We start from the raw sequence: 24,494 nt of genomic DNA, 5'->3' as shown, positions 1-24,494 counted from the left end.
TGATATGCTAATATGCTATGCTAACATGCTATGCAAATATCCTAAGCTAACATGCTATGCTAACATGCTATGCAAATATCCTAAGCTAACATGCTATGCTAACATGCTATGCCAATATCACTCCAGTTATTTAGGTCACACAGTGTTAAGAGCTTTACAGATTTTTTTATGATACTATTAAAAATCGGACGTCCCTTCGTGAGAGCACCTGCTGGTCTGGGGAGTAGGGCGCAGGGGTGAAGCTCATGGCCTGGTGTGTGCGGGACAGCAGGACGGGGGGCGGGGGCACGCTGTCCGTCTCACTCCTCCTGGCCCTGCCATTGGCCAGCCTTCTCTCCTCCTCTTGTGCTTTCTCCACCAGGCGGGCGGCCTCCTGAGATCAAGCATTTAGCGTTTTATGTAAATTCAGCTCATTGCCACAGCCACATCCCAGACATGGGGTTAAATATGTAATCGTTTTGACGTCAGGAGTGTAGCCACCAAAAGAACACTTATTATTTTAATTACTGCTTGACTTGGGTGTGTGTGTGTGTGTGTGTGTGTGTGTGTGTAATGAACAGTGGTGGAAGGATATTTCGGCAGGGTGTGTGTGCGAGGCGTCCCCGTGCCCTGACCTCCAGTAGGTCCTTGGGGGCCGGGCTGCTGCGGTCCTTCTCCTGGGTGAGCAGGGCCTTCTGCATGAGGAGCAGGGCCCTGGAGATCCCGTTCCTCCCGGTCCGATCGGGCAGAGAGCCGTCTGGGCCAGCGCAGAACGGAGAGAGCCCTGCGTCAATGCCCTGTGTGGATCTCTACAGATAGCAGATGAGGTGGAAAACCTCCTAGTGTGTTGAAAGACTGTGTGGACCTCTACCACTACACACTATGCGTCCCAGTGTGTCTGTGCTTTGTGACTTGTGGTGACTTGTGGTTTCCTGCACAGAATTGAGGAGCTTTGATGTGATGATGTCACGTGAACAAAAATCTGATCCAATCCTGCCAGAATAACTTCTTGGACCTCAGACTGACCCTGATTTGTGCCACAAGGCATGCTGGGATGTTGGAGGACTCACCCGGGCAGGCGTCCTGAAGCTTGAGGGAGACTCTGTGTTGGACTGCCAGAAGCTCCAGGTGAAGGTCCGCGATTAACGAGGTGTCCTGAGGCTTCTGCCTTCCTCCTGCCACGCCCTCTGGCTCCTCCCCTCCTGACTATGACATCATAAAGGGGACGTGTCACATGTCCATACTGCTTTCTGCCGAATTGCAATGGTGTCCGAAATCACATACTACATACTACACACTATATATGTGTGTACGATCGTTCAGCATATGGCGACTTTAAAAACAAGAGTAAAACGTACAGTGGTTTTCGGACATACTATATCATAGAAACAGCAGCTAGTTGATGTGGCTGTGGACTTAGTGGTTAAGGTAAAGGACTGGGACCCGCAAGGTCGGTGGTTCGAATCCCAGTGTAGCCACCATAAGATCCACACAGCCGTTGGGCCCTTGAGCAAGGCCCTTAACCCTGCATTGCTCCAGGGAAGGATTGTCTCCTGCTTAGTCTAATCATCTGTACGTCGCTCTGGATAAGAGCATCTGCCAAATGCCAATAATGTAATGTAATGTAATCCAATTAATTTTGAAGTCCCGACTGAAAAGGGGCTGTTATGTAAGATGACCACCAGCCGGAACATGGCGTTGTTCACAGAAACGCGTCGCTCTCGGGAAGTCACATGACGTGTGTCGATGAGGCGGGTGAGGCGAGGCTGGGTGTGGCGTGCGGTTACCTGCAGGTGGGCGGAGTCACAGAAGGCGGCGGTGTCACGGGGGAGGAGCTGAGCCCGACCGCGAGACACGCCCTCCACGGCCCTCTCCACCACCTCCCACACCGCCTGCAGCTGCTCCGCCCTGGGCCTCTGTGCGCACACACACACACACACACACACACACACACACACACATACACACATACACACACATACACACACACACACACACACACACATACACATACACACACATACACACACACACACACACACACACATACACACACACACATACACACATACACACACATACACACACACACACACATACACACACACATACACACACATATACACACATACACACACACACACACACACACATACACACACACACACTCACACACACACACACACACATACACATGCACACACACACACACGTATATGCCATATGAACACACACATAGGAACACTCACACTGTATGTACACACTTTACGGCGAAACACGGCACCCAAAAACTGTAATCAGGCTCAATGTGAGGATTACCTTAAACACGGTCAGACTGTGCGGTAACTTAGCTGTGAGGATTACCTTAAACACGGTCAGACTGTGCGGTAACTTAGCTGTGAGGATTACCTTAAACACGGTCAGACTGTGCGGTAACTTAGCTGTGAGGATTACCTTAAACACGGTCAGACTGTGCGGTAACTCAGCTGTGTGAGGATTACCTTAAACACGGTCACACTGCAGTAACTCAGCTGTGTGAGGATTACCTTAAACACGGTCACACTGCGGTAACTCAGCTGTGTGAAGATTACCTTAAACACGGTCACACTGCAGTAACTCAGCTGTGTGAGGATTACCTTAAACACGGTCAGACTGCGGTAACTCAGCTGTGTGAAGATTACCTTAAACACGGTCAGACTGCAGTAACTCAGCTGTGTGAGGATTACCTTAAACACGGTCAGACTGTGCAGTAACTCAGCTGTGTGAGGATTACCTTAAACACGGTCACACTGCGGTAACTCAGCTGTGTGAGGATTACCTTAAACACGGTCAGACTGTGCGGTAACTCAGCTGTGAGGGTTACCTTAAACACAGCCGGGACGTCAGACTGCAGGAAGCTGGAGGCTGAGGCTGAAGCCAGGCTGGTATCAACAGAGCAGGCTGTGGAAGGTGCAGGTACCATGGTCACTACAGTGCCTCCACACTGCAGAGGGTCTAAACTGACCACACTGACCTCTTTTCAAAAAGCCAACACTATCTCAGTGTGTAATGGGTAGCTCAGTGTGTGAGTTATATTGAATATCTTAGTGTGTGTGTGTGTGTATATGTGCGTGTGTGTGTGTGTGATATTGAGTATTTCAGTGTTTGTGGTGTGTAATATTGAGTATCCCAGTGTGTGTGTAATATTGAGTATCTCAGTGCATATGTGTAATATTGAGAATCTCAGTGTGTGCGTGTGTGTGTAAAATATTGAGTGTTAGTGTAATATTATGTGTGTGTAATATTGAGTAGTACTGTGTTTGTGTGATATTGAGTATCTCAGTGTGTGTGTGTGTGTGTGTGTGTAAAATAGTGAGTGTTAGTGTTATATTATGTGTGTGTAATATTGAGTATCTCAGTGCATATGTGTAATATTGAGTATCTCAGTGTGTGCGTGTGTGTGTAAAATATTGAGTGTTAGTGTAATATTATGTGTGTGTAATATTGAGTATTACTGTGTTTGTGTGATATTGAGTATCTCAGTGTGTGTGTGTGTGTGTGTGTGTGTGTGTGTGTAAAATAGTGAGTGTTAGTGTTATATTATGTGTGTGTAATATTGAGTATTACTGTGTTTGTGTGATATTGAGTATCTCAGTGTGTGAGTGTGTGTGTGTGTGTGTGTGTGTGTGTGTGTGTAAAATAGTGAGTGTTAGTGTTATATTATGTGTGTGTAATATTGAGTATTACTGTGTTTGTGTGATATTGAGTATCTCAGTGTGTGAGTGTGTGTGTGTGTGTGTGTGTGTGCGTGTGTGTAAAATAGTGAGTGTTAGTGTTATATTATGTGTGTGTAATATTGAGTATTACTGTGTTTGTGTGATATTGAGTATCTCAGTGAGTGAGTGTGCGTGTGTGTGTGTAAAATATTGAGCGTTAGCCTGATATTATGTGTGCGTAATATAGTGTGTACTTTACCTGTCTTCCTCCCAGACTTGACTGTGCAGTCTGCTCCGCTCTCCAAAATGGCCGACAGACGCAGGGTCATTTCAGCCACGGCCACGGGGTCCGTCAGGCCCAGCTCACACGCGTGGGCCACCTCACTGAGCGCGCTCAGAACCTGCACCCACTGCGGAGACGCAGCCGCCGACAACATGTCTGAGTACAGAGCAGCTTCATTCCAGTTTCATTTCACCAGGTCGGTCAACTGTGAACAGACCTGGGTCAAGTATGTCATTGCTTTGGATTTGAATACTATTCTTCACTTCACTGAGCTTGTCTGGCCTTTTTGAACCAATGAAATGCTCTCAAATAGGGCAGACCCCACCTTCTGGTCCTCTCGGTTGGCTCAATTGCACCACGCACAATCAATGGAGCACAGAAAAGTCGTTGAATTCAAAACAATTACGTAATCACAATTTGGCCCAGGTCCTCCATTTTGTCTTAAGGAACAGGGGGACGGGTGGTGTCATGGCTCAGGCAGTAAGAGCAGTCGTCTGGTAGTCGGAGGGCTGTGTCAAAGTGTCCCTGAGCAAGATCACCTAACCCCCGAATGCTCCTGACGAGCTGGTCGGCGCCTCGCATGGCAGCCAATCGCCGTCGGCGTGTGAGTGTGTGTATGAACGGGTGAATGAGAAGCATCAACTGTACAGCGCTTTGGATAAAGGCGCTATATAAATGCCAACCATTTACCATTTACTGTGGGGAAGTACCAGTCAGGAAATGGGGGTATGGAGGGTGAGACAGGGGGCCGTGAGGTGCGGGAAAGTGAAAGTGGGTCTGGTTCTGGCGTTGGAGCACCTTGGCGCGGTTCTCCAGTCTGTCCTGTCCGCGGGAGGGGTCCCAGTGCCCCGCCTGCGCTCTCTGGAACACCGCCCGGCACCTGAGCCACAGGAGCTGCACAACGTCCAGCGCCAGGTCTGCGTCCGGCCGCACGGCCTGTCCACAGGGAGAGACCCCCCCGCCGGTGATGGGACTGAGGTCACAGGTGAGAGTGAGGTGCAGTGAGTGAGTGGAGGCCTGTAGCGTAGCGGTTAAGGTAAAGGACTGGGACACGCGAGGTCGGCGGTTCGATCCCCCGCTGGAGCCGCGATAAGATCCGCACAGCCGTCGGGCCCTTGAGCAAGGCCCTTAACCCTGCGTTGCTCCAGGGGAGGATTGTCTCCTGCTTAGTCTAATCAACTGTACGTCGCTCTGGATAAGAGGGTCTGCCAAAATGCCATTAGTGTAATGTAATGCTGTAGATGAATGTGTTTGGTAGGAGGGCAGTACCACACACACAGTGCTGTAGATGAATGTGTTTGGTAGGAGGGCAGTACCACACACACAGTGCTGTAGATTAATGTGTTTGGAAGACGGGCAGTACCTGGGCTGAGCCACACACGGCGCTGTGCAGTGTCTCCACCAGAGCCAGCATCTCCTCGGACACTGACATCATCACCTGCTGCCGCTCTCTCTCTGTGTACACACACACACTCACACATAATGGCTGTGGTGTCTGATGGCCACAGTTAAGTACAGTAGCATGTAATCAGAAGCAAGTTACCTGGCTCCTTCCCCGTGTACAAACTTCTGTTGCATCGTGACCCCTGACCCCCAGTACTCACCACGCCCCCCGTCGACGCTGCTGTCTCTGGGCGTGTATCTGAGCCTCTGTGGGCCAACCAGGGGCTCCGTGGCCATGAGCAGCGTGAGGTCCAGCACCGCCCGCTGGCACGGCTCCTCCTCCAGGTCCTGCCACACAACCAGCGAATCAAAGGTGAGAGGTCACAAATACGCGATTTAGAATGCCCAGCATTGGAATCACCTTAACTGATCATTCTACTGCCAATGGAAGAATCAGCATTAGAATGTCCTGAACTGAACATTCCGACGCTGACGTAACAATCACTGCAGGTCATTGAAGTCAGAGGAGTTCTAGAACACTGAAAGAATTTTGAAACGGAAAAACATTCCAAAAATCTGCACTCTTGAAAGGGTTAACGGAGCAGACGTGAGAGGACAGGAGGAGTGGTGTAGCTGACCGCGTTTCCCCCCCCCCCCGGAGGGCGGGGCCTCTGGGGCAGGGCGTGGAAGGCTGGTCATGTGACACACCTGCAGCAGTGCGAGGAGGGCGCTGGAGAGGCGAGAGAAGGCGTCCCACTGCTCGTACTGGTACAGCAGTTTCGCGAACTTCACCGCAGCCTCCAACGACACCCGGTTATCCCCTGAGAGCACGAATGCATATTATTATTATTATTATATACCGTCACACACACACCTGTGAGCAAACTGAGCAATTCCCATTTTCATATTTACCCACTGTCAGTCATTTGACATGGAACGTTTTCATGTGTTTTAAATCGGCATGCATCTTATGAGAATGTGAACACGGCGTTCTGGGAGGTGTGAATTTGTGATGAGTTCAGCGGTGAGATCGGGCGCACTGCTTCCAGTAAGACAGACACTCACCAGCCTTGGCTAAATCCAGGAGCGAGGAGGAGTGTGGCGCGATACCACTGATGTGTGCAGGAAGGTTCTGTTCATTTTTCACCTCCCCAGAGCCTGCAGCTCCTACACACACACACACACACACACACACACACACTGGCAGTCGGAGGATTGCCGGTTCGATCCCGCCCTGTGCGTGTCGTAGTGTCCCTGAGCAAGACGCCTAACCCCCAAATGCTCCTGACGAGCTGGTCGGTGCTTTGCACAACAGCCAATCGCCGTTGGTGTGTGAATGGGTGAATGAGAAGCCTAAATTGTACGGCGCTTTGGATTAAGGTGCTATATACATGCCGACCATTTACCATTATGATCTTTATTATAATTATGATTACTGCTGCTATTGTGGCTGTTTGTACCTGCCAGGATGCTGATGCCTGCGGAGAGGAGCTCTAGGGCCACTTCCTGTAGTTCTGGCTCCTCGAGGGCCCCGGTCTGCAGGGGCCGGCGCGAGCTGTCCCACAGGGCCTCCGTCAGGGCCAGGAAGCGGGCGGCCCCGCCCTCGAACAGCCCCATCAGAGCACGCTCAGTAGGGGAGCGGGGCCAGGGCATCTGCAGGGGGGGGGGGGGGTGGGGGAGGGAGGGTCGCACCCAAACTGAGCCAAAACACTGTCTGGGGCCCATCAGGGGCACTAACCAGGTGGAAGTCAGAAAGTGAAAGTCTTTCTTCCACCCATTAACTGAGCCAGCTCATTTCACTCATTAGTTCTTCCTCCTCGCTGAAGAATTGTCCTCAGTAGTAAATCCAGGTGAAATACTGGAGAGGACTTTTGCATTCTGAACCTGGACTTTTGCATTCTGAACCAAGATTTTTATGTTCTGAACCAGGATTTTTTACGTTATGAACCAGGACGTTTACGTTCTGAACCAGGATTTTTACGTTCTGAACCAGGACTTCCCGCCTTTGCTGCCAACTGACAAGATGATCTCAAACATGAAATAGAATGTGAACGTCGTACAAATTTGACACATTTATGTGGTGTAACTGCATTTCATTCTCGATGTGTGTCTTGCAGTCCTCCTCAGCCCACTTATGACCCACAAACAGGTACAGCGCAACAGCCCAAAAGCCACTGAACTGCAGGCTCCAGCACCATGTAAAGTCTGGACTGGAGTCTCCAGCACCATGTACAGTCTGGACTGGAGTCTCCAGCACCATGTAAAGTCTGGACTGGAGTCTCCAGCACCATGTAAAGTCTGGACTGGAGTCTCCAGCACCAGGTACAGTCTGGACTGGAGTCTCCAGCAGCATGTAAAGTCTGGACTGGAGTCTCCAGCACCATGTAAAGTCTGGACTGGAGTCTCCAGCACCAGGTACAGTCTGGACTGGAGTCTCCAGCACCATGTAAAGTCTGGACTGGAGTCTCCAGCACCATGTAAAGTCTGGACTGGAGTCTCCAGCACCAGGTACAGTCTGGACTGGAGTCTCCAGCAGCATGTAAAGTCTGGACTGGAGTCTCCAGCACCATGTAAAGCCTGAACCGGAGTCTCCAGCACCGCCTGGCCTGAAGCTCATTCTGAAAGGTGTTGCAGTGGAGGTAGTTTAGCGGATAGACGGGGAGGGGCAGGGTACCGTCTTAGCCTCTTTGAGGTTGCTCCTCAGCCTGGGTCTGAACAGGCCTTTGGGTCTCCTCCGGGGCTCGTACACGGACCTCTTAAACACCATCACGGCCAGCTGTGCCACAGAGACGCATCAACACACAGCAGGAAACAAAATGATAATGATGTTTTTAAAGAATGCATTAGAAGCAGGGCTCTCTCAGTCAGGCAAGTAAGGGTTAATTATATAAATAACAGTCCACCGGTGTCACGCGGACGGATACCTTAATCGTTGCCTCTTTGAAGGCCTGCTGAGTGTGAGGGGACGTGGGGGGACTGCACATTTCCTGCAGCTTGGCCAGCTCGCTGACTTTGCCCAGCGCTCTCCGTGCGAACACCTGCAGTGTGGCAGGAACGGGGCAGCGTGGATAAGCCTCTGGTCCCACTCAGCCTCGCCATAGCAGTGTGCTTATCCATGATATCAGCAGTGTGTGTGTGTTAGTGTGTGATATCAGCGGTGTGTGTGTGTGTGATATCAGTAGTCTGTGTATTGTGATATCAGCCGTGTGTATTAATGCGAGCTGTGTGTGTGTGTGTGTGATATCAGTAGTCTGTTTATGGTGATATCAGCCACGTGTATTAATGCGAGCAGTGCGTGTGTGTGTGTGATATCAGTAGTCTGTTTATTGTGGTAGCTGCAGCGTATATTCATGATAGCAGTGTGTGTGTGTGATAACTGCAGCGTATATTAATGATAGCAGTGTGTGTGTGTGATATCAGCAGTGTTAGTCAGCCCCACCCTTCCTCACCTCAGCCTGCACGCCAGCCTGGCAGCTGTAGTAGCACTGGCAGGCAGCGCAGTACAGTGTGGTCCTCCAGGTCAGGAAGCTCACGTTCATTAGCGGCACGGAGGTCTCCAAACACACGCAGGCCCACACTAGATATTCCACGGCCTTCAGAAGAACCATTCGGGCCCACACACACACACATACACACACACACACACACGAATACACATACGTACATACTTTGAATCTGTAAAAATCCCTTTATTTAAAATATCTTTCCCACTTTTCCAAAAACTGAATAGAAAGAGTCCTTAAAAATGAGCTAAATAAAGCGAGGTGAGAGATTGTGTGCAGTCTTACCTGTGAGCACATATTCAGGGACATCAGAAATCTGCAGATGTTGTAGATCTGCAATGAGCCTGCAGGGGAGGCACACACGCCCTCACACATTAATTTCACTGCGCAATGACACTGTTAAGCCAAACTCCTGCACAAAATGTGTGCACTCAAATACAAGCTGTGTGTGTATGAGCATGTGTGTAGCAGTGATATCAGCACTGTGCAGTAGTGATATCAGCAGTGTGTTTATAGTGATATCAGCAGTGTGTCACAGTGATAGCAGCAGTGTGTGTCACAGTGATATCAGCAGTGTGTTTATAGTGATATCAGCAGTGTGTGAGTGATATCAGCAGTGTGTTTATAGTGATATCAGCAGTGTGTGTCACAGTGATAGCAGCAGTGTGTGAGTGATATCAGCAGGGTACCATTGTAGAGTATCCAGCACAGGCTCTCGTGGGGCAGCAGCGCCTGCATCATGATGCGCAGGAAGCTGAGGATGTGCTGCAGCCTCTGCACTCGGCTCTCCTCCCACTGGTCCCCCCTGCCCCTCTCCAGCAGGAAGGAGCACAGGCTGAGACCCTGCAGAGCACGGAGCTGAGACACACACACGCACACAAGCGCGCGCACACACACACACACACACACATACAGACACACACATACACACACACACATACATACATACACACACACACACATACACACACACACACACACACACACACACACATACAGACACACATACATATACACGCACACACATTTACACAGACACACACACACATATACACACACACATACGTACACACGCACACACTTTAAATATGTGTCATGACACACAAGCACACGCTGTCAGGTGCATAAGCTGGTTGTGCTGCTGGGTGCTCACCGTCAGTGTTGTTGTTTCAGTCCCAAAGCCCTGGGGAAAGAAGGTGCTGTTGAAGTGCTGCACATCCCTGATCTCCTCTACGCCTGCGGAACCGAACTGCTGCAGGTAGCGTCCGTAGCCCTGCTGGATGGCCAGTCTGTATAGCTGAGAGGAGGGAGAACCGCACAAACAGCCTGTCACCTCCAGACCTGCACAAACAGCCCGTCACCTCCATACCTGCACAAACAGCCTGTCACCTCCAGACCTGCACAAACAACCTGTCACCTCCATACCTGCACAAACAGCCTGTCACCTCCAGACCTGCACAAACAACCTGTCACCTCCAGACCTGCACAAACAGCCTGTCACCTCCAGACCTGCACAAACAGCCAGTCACCTCCAGACCTGCACAAACAGCCTGTCACCTCCAGACCTGCACAAACAGCCTGTCACCTCCATACCTGCACAAACAACCTGTCACCTCCAGACCTGCACAAACAGCCTGTCACCACCATACCTGCACAAACAGCCTGTCACCTCCATACCTGCACAAACAGCCTGTCACCTCCATACCTGCACAAACAGCCTGTCACCTCCATACCTGCACAAACAGCCCGTCACCTCCAGACCTGCACAAACAGCCTGTCACCTCCATACCTGCACAAACAGCCTGTCACCTCCATACCTGCACAAACAGCCTGTCACCTCCATACCTGCACAAACAGCCTGTCACCTCCAGACCTGTGCCCCTTTTACCCCTGCTGAGGGTACTCTTATTTTTAAATTCATTAATGGGATTAACAAAGTGAATTATAGGCGATTCTTCAGGGTGAGTTTGGTTAGCAGAGCGAGAGCGTGTTAGATTCTATTTAGCTTTTAGGCAAACTAGGCTGTAGGTACACTTAGGAGTAGGAAAAGGTGAGCATTGCTGAGCTGAATGGCCTGTTATGTTATTGCTTATTCATAAGTAATTCTTTCTTGATTGCCATGGCAGCCATTTTGGGTCACACTTCTCACTGTCAAGTCATTGTACCGAACCCTCGGTTTTACTGAGACAAAACACCCACCTTGATGTCGGAGAGAAAATCCGCAGTCTGCAGCAAGTGCTCTTCAAAATAGAAGACTGGCAATCGGGCTTTGTACTTATTCCATATTTCAAACAACATTTTTGACCTGTCATAAAAATCCAGGGAGAGAATGGTTAGATTTAACTGGTTCCTTTTGTCGAAATGCCTAAATATTAAATACAATCTGTGGTTTATAGGCCAAACATTCTTGAAAATGTATTTAACCACAATTCTGTCCTTAAAATATGGTTCTTTGCTTTGTCCTTGAACTTAATTTGTCCACATATTGTTAGGTTTCAGTCAGGTCTGCAGGTGGAAGTTACTCAACTGATTTCACCTGTCACACTAAATCATGTAAAACTGCAACCCCCCAGAAGTGGTAATTATCTGGGTTGCACCTGCTTGCAGACAAATCATTTTGCATTTTGGTTAAACATAGTTCTAAATATTCTTATTTTTTTGTGACTGAATCTATCCAACTCCAATTGGCCTGGTCCCTATGTTGCCCAACCCTGCCCAAAACATGTATTCCAACCATTTACCATTTACATATATTTCGCTATTCTTCATCATTGAAAGGCAAAATCCCTGCTGCCTGACCTGACCTCGACTTTAAATGCATGTAGACATTCATCATCCACCTTTCAGCTGTTTTTGGCTGGAAAAGGCAAGCAATTTATGGTTGCAAACTACATTGTTAGTCAAACTAATCATCAGAAAAAATCTAATCGTATCGGTATCAAACGTTGTTGTTCGTTAGTTGCTGTTTTCACATTGACATAACCTCTTAACTTGCTAAGCTGCTTTCTTACCCTTTTGCAAAGGACTGGTCGAGGTTTGGGGAAGCAACAATCTTCTTCATAAAGACTTTAAACTCCTTTATTTCGTTGTTGAACACTAAAACGACAGGATCCTTCTCGCGTGTCTTGCCATGAAGCGAGGCTGGCATAGAATCCATTTTTGTCTGTAAAATTACTTTGATCATCCAACAAGAGCAGGCATCACCAACTAAACACGAAGGCCGTTGTCATGACAACGAACACAAACCACTGGAGAAGCACGATGATTGTTGTCAAACTCAAAAGTGAAGAAGAGGGTTTGCCCAGCTTCTCGCGGTTATATGTGTGGCAATTATTATTATTATTTTTTTTTTTTCTCGGAAGAGATTCCGATAAATATAATAAGTTAAATTTTAACCGAAGTTGTAAATGTAGCCAATCAGCAAACTGCTCGTAGTCATATGACCAAACAATATGGCTGCGTACTAAACGGGAACGCAAGCGTGGGGGAAGGAATGTTACTTTTCGTTTTGCTGACTGGGGTAAATGTTCTTGTTTTTTTCTTGTGTGCGTACTTGTCGTTTTTTTTGCAAACCATTTTAACCAACTGGTTGTTTGATGAATTATTCTTATCTATATATAAAAAAACAAAGCGAGAAAGTGAAAAGTATGTCAGCCGTTGCATTGTTTTGACGCATTGATTAGTTATAACTGCATACATTACATTACGTTACATTACAAGGCATTTAGCAGACGCTCTTATCCAGAGCGACGTGCAATGAAGTGCAGATCGAACACAGGGACAAGTGTGAAGAGGACTCGAGAGGATTATATAATATTAAAGTTTGTTTCAGGCGGAGTAGCTCCGGATATAAAGTTGGAACGTAATATTTCTTAGTCCATTTGTCATGTACATGGGTTGGAAAGAGTACATGGTAGAAATGTATTTCGTCCAATCACAAACGGGTGGTTCTAATTATTGTTTTTATTTAGATAGTGTACACTCAGAGATGGCTTCTGGGACTGCATTGGTCTACGATGAGGAAATGACCCGCTACAAGCTTCTTTGGGTTGAGTAAGTTGTATTAATGATCTGAAAATCTTATGACACTTGTGTGGATGTTATTCCACAAGTTCTGTGGAAAAGACTTAAACACACTGACCTGTAATCTACACGAAGTGCAATTTTATACAATAAATAGAAGTTATTTCCCACTTACCCGCGTGTGTGTGTATTTGTTTGTTTGTTTGTGTGTCTGTGTGTGTGTTTGTATATATTTATATATATGCGCGTGCATGTTTATGTCTGCACAGCCCAACGTGTAAGATCGAGGTTCCAGAGCGGCTCACGGTGAGCTACGCAGCTCTGCAGCAGCGCGGTCTGGCCCAGCGCTGCGTCCCCCTCCCTGTGAGAGAGGCCACAGACCAGGACATACTGCTCGCTCACAGGTGAGTAGGAGACCCCACCCCACCCCGCACGCACACACTCACACACACAGAATGGTAGGTCAGCATCCTGTTTGCTGACACGGTTTGCCCCCTCACAGTGAGGAGTATCTGGAGGCTGTGAAGACGACTCCCCACCTGAGTCTGGAGGAGCTGATGACGTTCACCCAGCAGTATGGAGACGTGTACTTCCACCCGGTGAGCTCCCCCTACTGGAGAGAACCCCCCACAGTTTGGAGATTGATTCTTCTTGCGTATAATAAGTGATGGATAAATTACTTTTAGTTGGGGCTGCAACGTTTATTTTGTCATCGATTAATCTGACAATTATTTTGATTGATTAGTCAATCTCAACGGTTAATTTACTTGGGGTTGCAGTTGAACATTTCAAAATGTATTGATGTGTTTTTGAAGTATGATGTCTTGCTGCTTTTAATGTATTGGCACAGGATGACAATGACATGAAAAGGCACGTACAATAACCTACTCACAAAACCATTACATTCTTAGCATGTCTTAGAAGTGGTTATACTATGCAGTTTTCACAATATACATCTACGTAATACATGTGCAGTATCGATCCAAATATGGCATTCGTTTATAAACAATTTTTTGAGGAAATGTTCAGTTGAACACTGCAGTAAACACGCAAATGGAATGTTGCACGGCACAGATGATGTCACAGATGATGTCACGCTGCTCAGAGAACGCAGTGGCTTGTGGGCGTTGGTGTAACGCCTGTGCTTTGGCTCCAGAACATCTACCATTGCGCCAAACTCGCCGTCGGGGCCACGCTGCAGCTGGTGGACAGCGTGATGACTGCGCAGGTGAGGAACGGCGTGGCTTTGGTCCGGTGAGTCCTGTGCCCTGTCTGAGCAAGACATTCACATGAAATCTACAGCTCTGAAAAGATTCACATGCAATGTGCAGTTCAGCTCTGAAATGATTCGCATGCAATGTGCAGTTCTGCTCTGACATGATTTGCATGCAATGTGCCGTTCAGCTCCGAAATGATTCGCATGTAATGTGCAGTACCGCTCCGAAATGATTCACATGCAATGTGCAGTACAGCTCCGAAATGATTCGCATGCAATGTGCAGTACAGCTCCGAAATGATTCGCATGCAATGTGCAGTACAGCTCCGAAATGATTCACATGCAATGTGCAGTACAGTTCTGAAATGATTCACATGCAATGTGCAGTTCAGCTCTGAAATGATTCAAATGAAATCTACAGCTCTGAAATGATTCACATGCAATGTGCCGTTCAGTTCTGAAATGATTCACATTAAATATGCAGTTCAGCTCTGAAATGATTCACACGAAATGTACTGTACAGCTCTGAAACGATTCACATTTCATTTACCGTTCTGTAAGCATATGTTTTTTTTGTTTTGGCTCTGTCATCCAGCAGGTTGGATTTGACATGAAACGATGAGCAGGAGGTTTAAATGCAGACGAATGTCATGAACGTACCACGCTCAGAGGTTTTATTTACTCCACGGTTGTTTGTGGTTTTACATGCAGGCCCCCCGGGCACCACAGCCAGAGGAGCGAAGCCAACGGATTCTGCATCTTCAACAACGTGGCCATCGCCACTCTGTATGCTCAGAAACGCCACAATGTCAAAAGGTACAGTGTGTGTGTGTGTGTGTGTGTGTGTCTGTGTCTGTATTTGTGTGTCTGTTTCTGTGTGTGTGTGTGTGTGTGTGTGTGTGTGTGTGTGTGTGTGTGTCTCTGTTTCTGTTTCTGTGTGTGTCTGTTTCTGTGTGTGTGTGTGTGTTTGTGTGTGTGTGTGTGTGTGTCTGTGTCTTTCTGTGTGTGTGTGTGTGTGTGTGTGTCTGTCTGTTTCTGTGTGTGTGTGTGTGTGTGTCTGTTTCTGTGTGTGTATGTGTATGTATGTGTGTGTCTGTTTCTGTGTCTGTATTTGTGTGTCTGTTTCTGTGTGTGTGTGTGTGTGTGTGTGTTTCTGTTTCTGTGTGTGTCTGTTTCTGTGTGTGTGTGTGTTTGTGTCTGTGTCTGTTTCTGTGTGTGTGTGTCTGTCTGTGTGTGTGTGTGTGTGTGTCTGTTTCTTTGTGTGTGTGTGTGTGTGTGTGTGTGTGTGTCTGTTTCTGTGTCTGTTTTTGTTTGTGGGGGGCACAGTACTCTATGTACCAATGTAGAGGCAGTGTATGCTGTGGCTGGTTGGCCCAACATGGGTTACATCAGGATTATGGTAGCGTTTTGTAGTTTGTATATTTGAAGTAAAATTGCTTGAATGAAGATTCTCTGCTCTCGTACCGCAGAGTGCTGATCGTGGATTGGGATATCCATCACGGACAGGGCTTGCAGTACTGTTTTGAGGAGGACCCCAGGTGAGTGGCTGTTACTATTTGTTACGGGAAGCTCCACGTAGGTTGCTCGCTGACCCTTGCTCTCTGGCACGCTTTAGCGTGCTGTACTTCTCCTGGCACCGCTACCAGCACCAGCGCTTCTGGCCCAACCTGCGCGATTCGGACTTTGACTGCGTGGGGAAGGCCAGAGGAGCAGGCTTCAACGTCAACCTGCCCTGGAATAAGGTACGCAGCCTCCCAGACGAAAACCTTCCCAGAACATTGGGAGAACTTTCCGGTTAGGTTTGGCTGAGAAATAATATGGGGGGAGGAAATACCACAAACGCATTGTTTTGAACGTGAAGGACATTAATTTTATGTACAGTGTCTGTCCAAATATGGATAGAGATATGGCATTAGTTTATAAATAATAATTTTAAAAGATCCATATTAGTTGTAAAACCCAAACCGATTTAATGCAGGATACTTCAATGAATTATGATTCAGAATACAAGCTTCATCAAAGAATGTTTTAGTTTCACCTGCTAGAAATGTTGAGAATCAAAGGTTGTTAGTGAACCCTGAGGTCCATAAGTATTTGGACAGCGGGAATATTTTAATGGGCTGTAACACCATTCACTGCATGGATGTGAACGCCATGCGATGTTGTTCGCAGGTTGGTATGGACAACAGCGACTACCTCTCTGCGTTCTTTCATGTCCTCCTGCCTGTGGCCTATGAGGTGAGTTTCCTTTGGTGTGTTTGTGAAGCCGTTTACACATGTCACGATGAGAATCTTCTCCCATCTGGGTGAAATGCAAATGAAATGTCATTGTTAAAATGTTGTCTTTGACCAGTGGTGAGTTGATTGAATTGTGAGTTGATTGAATTGTGTTCAGGTGCTGTGGACTGTGTTGTGTTGTTTACCCTGTCACATCCGTTCCAGTTCTGCCCAGAGCTGGTCTTGGTGTCGGCTGGATTTGATTCCGCCATCGGAGATCCGGAGGTGAGGTGATTGTTTTGTTTTGTGCTGTGTCAAATTGGGGGTGGGAGGCAGGGGTGGTTAGTCACACGAGGTTGACTTGGTTGGAGGGTTTTGTGAAGTTACTGGGAAACGGTTTTGAATGACACTGTGGATTGTGCAATTATGAGCCAGGTTGCAATCAGTTTTTTTACATTACATTACATTCCAAGGCATTTAGCAGACGCTCTTATCCAGAGCGACAAACAACGAAGTGCAGTTCAAACACAGGAACAAGTGTGAAGAGGGCAGACCCTTGAGGACAGTACGGTTCAGAGTCCTAGCGTGACCATACAGATGCCTTGAAGAATACAAAAATTTACAAAATAGCATACCACGCTTGGCAGCTAGAATACCCCAAGTACAAGTTTTAATGGTCTTATGTATTTATTTATTATTCATTCAAAATGTATTTTACATAGTGTTAAGTTATTTATTTTGTGTTATGTTTCCCTATAGAAAAAGGATATTTCAATTTCTAAAAGCTTTTTTTGCACACTTTGTAACTTTAAACAGCAAGGGTATTGACCAGATCAATGCAGATTACAGGTAATGGCCTGTTGGAGTCACCGGTTAAAGGAAATGACCGCGTCGGTGGTAATTCTGATGCTTGTGATGTTTCCCAGGGTCATATGAGAGCCACCCCGGATGTGTTCGCACACCTCACTCACTTGCTCATGCCCCTGGCAGGGGGGAAGCTCTGTGCCATCCTGGAGGTAAAATCTTCATTGAAATGAACATGTATTGAAATGTAAATGTGTTAATTTTGGGTTTGGGGCGACATGGCTCAGGCAGTAAGCGCAGTCGTCTGGCAGTCGGAGGGTTGCCGGTTCGATCCCCCGCATGGGCTGTGTCGAAGTGTCCCTGAGCAAGACACCTAGCCCCCAAATGCTCCTGACGAGCTGGTCGGCGCCTTGCATGGCAGCCAATCGCCGTCGGTGTGTGAGTGTGTGTATGAACGGGTGAATGAGAAGCATCAATTGTACAGCGCTTTGGATAAAGGCGCGATAGAAATGCCTACCATTTAATTGAGATATTATGTCAGTAATAGTTTTTTAAATATAAAATGTCTAATGAATTGAATGTGTTTTAAAAAAAAAGAAATTGTTTTTAAACTGTAAGGAAATTTGGAACCTATTGATGTACTGTTGGGTAACGACAGATGTTTGAAGTTTGATTACTGGATTTTGGGGGTTTAGGGTGGATACAATTTGACCTCCCTTGCCCAGTCCGTTTGCCAGACGGTGCAGACTCTGCTCGGGGACCCGGCCCCCCGGCCTGGGGGTCTGACCGGGCCCTGCGAGAGGTGAGGCCCCGGCGGTCTTGTTTTGGGCTGCTGAATGTGTGAAAGCGTACTGATGATGGTCTCTTCCACAGTGCGCTGGAGTCCGTGCAGTGTGTTAGAGCGGCGCATCGTCAGTACTGGGCCTGTTTCAAACACACAGGTACGGTCAGAGATTACCTCCTGTCAGCGCGAGTGAAATAACACAAAACATGCTTTAAGACTTGCATATCAAATAAGTTTCAGTGGGAAAATAGCTAAATAGTTTTATGAGATGAAAATGAAACTGGAGTATTATTTTTGGGTCGGTGGGGCGTGGGTATGGTGAGACAGTTGGGGTATGAAAAACACAAAGTAGGTTTCTAAATTACCCATTTCTAATTTTATGCTAAAGCGCCATAATTTATTTCACTTTGAATGTTCAATGGTAATTCTAATATCTCACACATGTTTCTGACTGGACTGATAAATCATCTTTATTCAAGAAGCTTTATTAAATTTTATTATTGAACAACCTGTGTGTGTGTGTGTGTGTGTGTGTGTGTGTGTGTGTGTGTGTGTGTGTGTGTGTGTGTGTGTGTGTGTGTGTGTGTGTGTGTGTGTGTGTGTGTGTGTGTGTGTGTGTGTGTGTGTGTGTGTATTTTCTTTTCGGGTAGATTGTGTTATTTAATATCAATTGTGGAGGAAATTAGTTCACATAATTTTATAGGGGAACTGGCTATTTTACTGAAATAAACAGCAAAGATTATTTGATGAAATGAGAATGAAAATGAGAAATCCTAAAATATTTATGTCGTTTTGTATCATGCATTTGCCTCCATTTTGTATACGTGAGGGTGCCATTTTGGAATTGTTAATTAGTTTTTATTCTCCCCGTCCCTCCAGTGGGCCTGATAGTGGAACCCAGTACCAAGCTCTGTAAGCCGGAGGAGGAGGACCAGGGTGCTGAGGAGGAGGCGCAATGGCCAGAGCCCCCTCCTCGCCCGGCTCCTCCCATCAGAACGGCCGCGGTGGTGCCTCCCGGGGCCCGGCTCCCGGACTCCTGCTCGCGGGAGACGGGGTCACTCTCCCAGGGGGCGGAGGAAGCCCTGAGGTCTGTCTGCTGTCTCTCTCAGGGCTCATGTCATTTCAGGAAATACCACTCTGCTCTCAGTCAAGGGTCTGAATACACATGCCACTACAATGTATGGGCGACATGGCTCAGGCAGTAAGAGCCGTCGCCCGGACTGTGTCGAAGTGTCCCTGAGCAAGACGCCTAACCCCCAAATGCTCCTGACGAGCTGGTGTGGGTGCCTTGCATGGCAGCCAATCGCCGTCGGTGTGTGAGTGTGTGTATGAATGGGTGAATGAGAAGCATCAATTGTACAGCGCTTTGGATGAAGGCCAACAACATTTACCATGTTGAGTTTACATTCAATTTATTTTGGGTAAGGGCCCAAATATAGAATGTTTTTGATATGGCATTCCCCGCACACAGACGCACACAGACACATACACACACAGTCCAGATGCTCAGATTTTGTGTTTTATTAGGAATATGGATCCTGCAGGGTTGGTTGAGGGGCTTCTGCCGTCTCTTGGGAATGTGTTTACACTCGTGGATAAAATAGTGACCAAAAAGGTGAGGTTTTATTTTCAGATAAATGTATATATATATATATATTTTTTAATCATGTGTTTTTGGTGAATACAGTCAGTGTCAGCATCATAACTCTTGGGGTGTGTGTCTGTGTGTGTCTGTGTGTGTCTGTGTGTGTCTGTGTGTGTGTGTGTGTGTGTGTGTGTGTGTGTGTCTGTGTGTGTCTGTGTGTGTCTGTGTGTGTCTGTGTGTGTGTGTGTGTGTGTGTGTGTGTGTGTGTGTGTGTGTGTGTGTGTGTGTGCGTGTGTGTGTGTGTGTGTGTGTGTGTGTGTGCGTGTGCGTGTGTGCGTGTGTGTGTGTGTGCGTGTGCGCGCGTGTTTGTTGACAGGTTCGGAACGGCCTTGCTCTGGTTCCCGATGTGCCTTCTGCAGTGTCCTGTGTTGTCCAGAAGGTTCTAGCCTCGGGCACCGACAGGTACTGAAGACATCCTTTCCCTCGTCTGGGTTTGTTTGGCTTTTCAATTTTGAGACATTTCACTTTTCAGAATGATGTAAATCAGAAGTAGGCGGGTGATGCTGAATATACACTCAGTGGTCACTTTCTTAGATAGACCTGTACACCAGCTTGTTAATGCGCATATTTAATCAGCCAATCATGTGGCAGCGACTAAACGCATACAAGCATGCAGACATGGTTCAGTTGTTTTTCAGACAAAATGTCTGAAATGTGATCAAAGTGACTTTGACCTTGGAATGATTGTTGGTGCCAGACAGCGTTGTTTGAGTATCTCAGAAACTGCTCATCTCCTGGGATTTCCCTGTGCCACAGTCTCCAGAGATTTCAGAGAACCAAAAACATTGAGTGAGCACCATTTCAGAAACAAGTTAATGAAAGAGATCAGAGGAGAAGGACCAGACTGGTCAAAGCTGACAGGAAGGTGACAGTAACACAAATAACCACACATTACAGTGGTATGTAGAAGAGCATCTCTGAACACACAACACGTCAAACCTCTAAGTGGTTAGGCTGCTGCAGCAGAGGACCAATAAGTCTAAAAAGTCAAAAAGTCAAAAATACCGAATAATGTGCTCACTGAGGAAGGAAAAAAAAAAACGACATCCATTTTCTTTATTTGGCTTTTCAGATGAAGCCCTCTTCTTGTAAAAACATAGCCTGAATACATGAAAGGCTGTGTCTGTCAGTTTGTTATTGTATTGTTATTGAGGTCCAGTGCTCTGACGTTGCACCTTGCATAGCAGGACTTTAGCCCTCATGAGCGCAGTTATCAGCCAATGCAAACAGCCTTTTAGTATCATTGTAAAGGAACAAGGGGAATTTAATTTGTACTGGGGTAAATGTACAGAGGGGATGGTGCTGGCCATTGGAATAAACTGAAGACATTGTTGTGAAGCTTTAGTCACTAACTCCATTAACTGATTGATTAAGAGTGAATGGTGTCTTGCAGGTAACAGATTGATTGGAATGTTTCCTCTCCCTAGGGGTCAGAAAAACAGAAAGGAGGAGAGAAATAAGGGATTGGAGTGTGTAATTGTGGACAATTCATTTTATTTTTTTGCAGAGTTTTGTTGGTTTTTCTTGGGGAGGGTGAAGTTCCAGTGGAGGTATCTGATGATGGGTGAGTATTTTTCTGTTTAAAAAAAAAGATATAAAAAAATTAGGCAGTGTGTTTTAGTGGTTCTTCTGGTGAGACATTTGTTGGTTGACATTTATTTTTGTGCTGTATGGTTGATTAGCTGAAGGGATTTGTCTTTATTCGAGTTCATTTGTGGGTAGTAACTGGTTTTGTGTCGCTCGTGTTTGATTGCTGAAGAACGCATGTTGTTGCATATTGTATGCATGTGTTATTATGAATGTGGTTGAATGTGGTGTGGTTGTGTTGTTTGTGTGGGGTTTGTTGCTCCAAGCCTGCACTGGTGTCGTGCATTGGAGCAAATACCTGCAGACACAGCAGCTTGTCAGTATTTTAAATGTTGATGGATGTGATGGATATTGAACATAAGTGTGTGTATGTGCTTTTCAGCAGGGTGTTGGTACTGCAAATATGCACCAGAGAAGTGGAGAAGAGGAAATCGCAGTACCATGTTCCTGTGTGCCTGGAAAAGGTCTTGTGCAGCATTTACCCTTGTAGTTTCCAACTGTTGTCAGGGGAAGTCTTCTGAGTACAGAAGTTGTGTTAGTGTAATTCTGGTTTTAATTTGCGTGGCACCAGTTGTCAGTTAGTGTGTAGTTGCCGTTAATTGATGGAATGTAATGTAATTAATGTATTGTAGTTGGTTGTTTTCTATCTTCAGTTTTGACTCAAGTCGATGTCATTGAAAAGCTATGCAAACCAGCTTTTAAATGTTGAAATATTTCTGCAATTTTGAAGTATATACGCCACCAGGTATGTGACTTGCAAGTCGCCGGTAGACTCCACGGTTACTGAACTCAACTCACTACCTTTTTCTCTCCCTCCGGCAGACCGGCAGGATCGCGTCTGCGTTCGTCCACGCTGTCCTGAGTCTGGTGCTGCCCGTGGGGTATGGGTTCGACCCCGGCCTGGTGCTCCTGGCCCTGGGTGGGGGTGGAGGAGGTGTGGTGGGGGTAGAGCAGTGGGCACAGCTCACCGCCTTGCTCCAGGGTCTGGCACAGGGACAAACCTTGGCCCTCTTACAGGTAAGGCAGTCCGACTTGAGCCGGTGATGCCTACAAGTCTGAGCCCATGGGAAACTGACACTTCTGGAGAAATAAACCCTGCATCTGTTTTCGAGTACAATTTCAGCTTTTATTATTTATCTAGACTTAGACTACATCGCCTTTTGTATCTGAAGACTACATTTTTAGGTGAGCGAAGCTATTCGAAAAAGTATTGTAAGAGGTGTTTCTTGTTGCCCAGATGTCTCCTGTTTGATTGATTGGTTAAACATTAAATAGTTCTGAATGTCTACTCTTGGTTTTAGCCTTGGCTTTGCCTGTGAAGACTGCATTTGTGTTAGAGAAGATAAACCAACACCAAGACCAGAGGAGCTGTCTTTGGCCCTTCTCTGATTCTCTTTCATTTCATTAAGCTGCTAACTGGATGTTTTAGTTTTTTGCACCAGTCACTGTAAACTGCCTGTTGTGCATGATAATCCTCGGAGATCAGCAGTTTAACCAGGTCTGCATGCTCTTATGCATTTAGTTGCTGCCATATGATTGGCTGATTAAATATTTGTAAAGTACTTGCAGTTAACAAGCTGGTGGACATGTCTACCTCATAAATTGCTCACTGAGTGTACGTTAGTGTTGTTATACAATGAGAAAATACTCTTACCTTCAGTACTGAACTGTAGAGTGCTAAATATATTGCTGCAGTCTCATTTTGTGACATTTTGTGACATTCTCCAGCAGGAGAGCGGAGAGGAGATTCTCGCTGCCACTGCCTCCTCCCTGCTGGGCGGCCTCACACCCTCCCTGGGGCCCCTGGGAGCCCTGGACCCACTGGAGGTGCAGGAGGTGGAGACACAAAGGCACAGGCTACAGGACAAGTGGGGACTACTCAGGACTGCAGGTGGGTATCCACCAAAACTATAACCGAGAACCCTGTTCTCTGCCCTTTCAGTTGTACTCCTAATCAACCAAGAACTGTAAGATGCGATTCATTGTTCTGTAGTCACTCTGGATAAGACCGTCTGCTTTGTAGTTTCTCAGACCTGTTCTGCAGTTTGTTCGAATGGCCTTGATATGCAATTTTTTGTACGTTGCTTTGGATAAAAGTGTCCGTTATATTAAATATTATGTTATGTAATGGACTGTCATAATAATAATTCTTGCATTTCCTCAACCAGCGAGGAGCAGCAGTGCAGAAGGCCAACGCCAGCCACCCATTTAACTCGACCAATCAATTGCCTCCATCACCTTTATATGTCCAATCAGATGACGCACACACTGCGGCTGCTGGGATGTTTAAAGCCATATTTAGTTTTCTAAAAACAGTGTATTCTAGCCATGGCAAATAATTGTGATTGTTCATCACGGTTTCAAGGAATCACCTCAGCAATTATTGGACATTATAATGAAGACAAGAATCTTGTCTTCATTATCTCTCTAAATCTCTCTTGTGATGCACACAATCCACATCCACCAACATTTCAAAACAGCTGGGATTGACCCAAGACCCAATCGGCAATCTTGAGTGTACGGATTGTAAAACCGAGAACACAGATTTTCACTTCAAAATATTTTTTAGAGGGGACTAACGTTCATCTGAGGACACATCTGAGGATTTATTTTCTGAACTGCGCTTTCATCCATTAGGGGATTAGGGGTGTACTTTTTCACTCCCGGACCTGAACTCTTGTGCGTTTCTAGCCTTGATAGTATACAGGTGATCAAAATGACCACACATGATGTTTTATTGTTCAATATTGAACAATCATTCATTTGAGACACTTGTTGATGTCAATTTCACATTCATATGAATTAATTTAGTTTTGTACCATTGAATCTCCTGTAGGTTCCCAAGCCAATGCATATTCCAATGTCATCTTTATCAAGAGCTAGGACAACAGGACAGGCATGTTATGCTATACCAGCCAAATGACTTTACAGGAGTGAAATTGGTATGATTTGGCAAGGAAATTCTCACACGCAAACAATTTCTGAAATTATTTTAGGAAATTCATATACAAATGAGATGTTTAGGGATGAACCAACCCCAGTTTGCCATCCTTGATCAACCTGGCTCTGACTCATTGTATGTTCAGTGATAGCCTACGAGGAAGTAGCATGTACAAAGAACATTGACATTTTGCTTGTTTGGAAGGCACTGCTCAGTTTCTGTATTATATATTACCATCTAAGCCAGTGTGTCATCCTTGTTTTTAGCTGAGAACAGCCTTTAAGACTATGTTCTTGCCCATAGACTGATGCGATATAATTAGTTTGAAGGTATACATACCCATTTTTCCTTTGGCTGCTTTCACATTTGCAGCTGCGGTCAACACACTTGCACGTTGTTGGTCTGAGTGCTCCTCTTCCGATTGGACAAGGATC

The 24,494-nt window shown here is 46.5% G+C and overlaps 2 protein-coding genes across 4 annotated transcripts in view; one reads left to right on the top strand and one right to left on the bottom strand.

Moving 5' to 3' along the window:
• Positions 1-12,000, bottom strand: part of cfap54 (cilia and flagella associated protein 54) — a 46,027-nt gene extending 34,027 nt beyond the window's left edge. Inside the window, exons 1-20 of the mRNA XM_061229849.1 lie at positions 11,855-12,000; positions 11,043-11,148; positions 9,997-10,140; positions 9,533-9,701; positions 9,129-9,187; positions 8,790-8,933; positions 8,265-8,378; positions 8,015-8,116; positions 6,801-6,993; positions 6,406-6,507; positions 6,049-6,161; positions 5,562-5,688; positions 5,321-5,412; positions 4,756-4,893; positions 3,934-4,084; positions 2,843-2,919; positions 1,767-1,895; positions 1,050-1,185; positions 615-736; positions 209-373 (exon numbers count right to left, since the gene is read on the bottom strand). Coding sequence (XP_061085833.1) covers positions 209-373; positions 615-736; positions 1,050-1,185; positions 1,767-1,895; positions 2,843-2,919; positions 3,934-4,084; positions 4,756-4,893; positions 5,321-5,412; positions 5,562-5,688; positions 6,049-6,161; positions 6,406-6,507; positions 6,801-6,993; positions 8,015-8,116; positions 8,265-8,378; positions 8,790-8,933; positions 9,129-9,187; positions 9,533-9,701; positions 9,997-10,140; positions 11,043-11,148; positions 11,855-12,000 — 2,529 coding nt within the window. The remainder of the gene's footprint in view (positions 1-208; positions 374-614; positions 737-1,049; positions 1,186-1,766; positions 1,896-2,842; positions 2,920-3,933; positions 4,085-4,755; positions 4,894-5,320; positions 5,413-5,561; positions 5,689-6,048; positions 6,162-6,405; positions 6,508-6,800; positions 6,994-8,014; positions 8,117-8,264; positions 8,379-8,789; positions 8,934-9,128; positions 9,188-9,532; positions 9,702-9,996; positions 10,141-11,042; positions 11,149-11,854) is intronic.
• Positions 12,001-12,290: 290 nt separating this feature from the next.
• On the top strand, positions 12,291-24,417 carry hdac10 (histone deacetylase 10). Of its 3 annotated transcripts, none has more exons than XM_061229481.1 (21): positions 12,291-12,363; positions 12,815-12,896; positions 13,136-13,270; positions 13,369-13,465; positions 14,023-14,120; positions 14,794-14,898; positions 15,552-15,620; positions 15,698-15,824; positions 16,255-16,320; positions 16,525-16,584; positions 17,226-17,315; positions 17,799-17,905; positions 17,977-18,044; positions 18,767-18,974; positions 19,415-19,502; positions 19,849-19,934; positions 21,040-21,096; positions 21,502-21,583; positions 21,942-22,136; positions 22,851-23,010; positions 23,288-24,417. In XM_061229481.1, exons 2-21 carry the CDS (start codon positions 12,832-12,834, stop codon positions 23,329-23,331), a joined length of 2,007 nt encoding a protein of 668 aa, XP_061085465.1. In that variant the 5' UTR covers positions 12,291-12,363; positions 12,815-12,831; the 3' UTR covers positions 23,332-24,417. The 3 variants fall into 3 exon arrangements, with proteins under 3 accessions (XP_061085465.1, XP_061085462.1, XP_061085464.1); XM_061229478.1 differs by having other exon boundaries at positions 22,848-23,010; XM_061229480.1 differs by lacking the exon at positions 12,291-12,363 and adding an exon at positions 12,369-12,388 and having other exon boundaries at positions 12,819-12,896; positions 22,848-23,010.
• The last annotated feature ends 77 nt before the right edge of the window (positions 24,418-24,494 follow it).

Source organism: Conger conger, chromosome 19 (assembly GCF_963514075.1).
Source record: "Conger conger chromosome 19, fConCon1.1, whole genome shotgun sequence".
In the NCBI taxonomy this organism is placed as follows: Eukaryota; Metazoa; Chordata; class Actinopteri; order Anguilliformes; family Congridae; genus Conger; species Conger conger.
Note: the sequence above shows the minus strand (reverse complement) of the source record. Positions and strands in the feature narration are given on the sequence as shown.

Excerpts from the sequence above, each read along its gene's own strand:
- hdac10 (XM_061229478.1), top strand. The coding sequence starts at position 12,832 with ATGGCTTCTGGGACTGCATTGGTCTACGATGAGGAAATGACCCGCTAC. Across the intron at positions 18,975-19,414 it reads GGGGCGGAGGAAGCCCTGAG|GAATATGGATCCTGCAGGGT; the intron begins GTCTGTCTGCTG and ends GTGTTTTATTAG. Across the intron at positions 21,097-21,501 it reads GTGGAGGTATCTGATGATGG|CAGGGTGTTGGTACTGCAAA; the intron begins GTGAGTATTTTT and ends TGTGCTTTTCAG.